At 28.7% G+C, this 901-nt stretch overlaps 1 protein-coding gene across 1 annotated transcript; it reads right to left on the bottom strand.

Annotated features, from left to right (window-relative positions):
• Nucleotides 1-107: 107 nt before the first annotated feature.
• Nucleotides 108-818, bottom strand: LOC126910114 (uncharacterized). Its single transcript, XM_050692502.1, has one exon. It carries the CDS (start codon nucleotides 816-818, stop codon nucleotides 111-113), a length of 708 nt encoding a protein of 235 aa, XP_050548459.1. The 3' UTR covers nucleotides 108-110.
• Nucleotides 819-901: the final 83 nt, after the last annotated feature.

Raw genomic sequence — 901 nt, 5'->3', positions numbered from 1 at the left:
TGACTTAAAATGTTATCAGCTTGATAAAATTATAATAATGACATAATTTTAATTAAGAGAATTCTCCTCTTTGGAAACAATAAACAACTATGTTCATTTTNTAATTTTAATTAAGAGAATTCTCCTCTTTGGAAACAATTAACAACTATGTTCATTTCCATATTTTCTGGTGTCATTTTTGTACGGCGATCTGACAAAATATTTTTGTACGTACTGAACGAACGTTCAACGTCTACTGAAGTCACAGGAGCATACTGAAAATCAGTAACCACAGTAGGTGGAAAATTACCTACAAGTTGTACATCATTATTTCCCTCCAAGACTTTTGATATGTTTTTTAAAATTGAGAGTCCCTGATTTTTTTGTTGAAGTTGATCCATTTTAATTTTAATTTTTTCTCCATTTTCTCCAGGTATTTGTTGAAGTTTAACAATTGTATTTTCAATGAGATTTATCGAATCAACAAGAGACACATTTGATTTTTCTAGATTTTTTATGCATGTTATAAGCATAAGAAAATGGGTCTTAATAAATATAAGGTCATTTTCTACAGATTTTAAGTCAAGAACTGTTTTACATTTAAGTATAGACTGACTAGGAGACTTCTGCTTTATCAATTCTTCTATAACTTTTTTTAAACTTTGGAAGTTATCACAATTAAATATAGCAGCTTCCAACCAAGTTCCCCATCTTGTCAAAACTGGTTCTAAGGGTAATGGAATGTCAGGTAATATTTCTTTATACACTTGAACATTATACGGAGCTTTTAAAAATACTTTTTTTATGTTGTTAATTAATTTATTAACGTCAGGATACATTTTCTTACCTTCTCTGTGATCCTATTAAACATGTGAGCTACACATGTTACGTGGATTAAATTAGGGTAAAATATTTTTAATGA

The sequence above is a fragment of the Daktulosphaira vitifoliae genome, unplaced genomic scaffold (assembly GCF_025091365.1).
Source record: "Daktulosphaira vitifoliae isolate Bord-2020 unplaced genomic scaffold, ASM2509136v1 Scaffold_4563, whole genome shotgun sequence".
NCBI classification, from domain to species: Eukaryota; Metazoa; Arthropoda; class Insecta; order Hemiptera; family Phylloxeridae; genus Daktulosphaira; species Daktulosphaira vitifoliae.
Note: the sequence above shows the minus strand (reverse complement) of the source record. Positions and strands in the feature narration are given on the sequence as shown.

What these genes read in the sequence shown, in the direction of transcription:
- LOC126910114 (XM_050692502.1), bottom strand. Translation starts at nt 818, where the DNA reads ATGTATCCTGACGTTAATAAATTAATTAACAACATAAAAAAAGTATTT.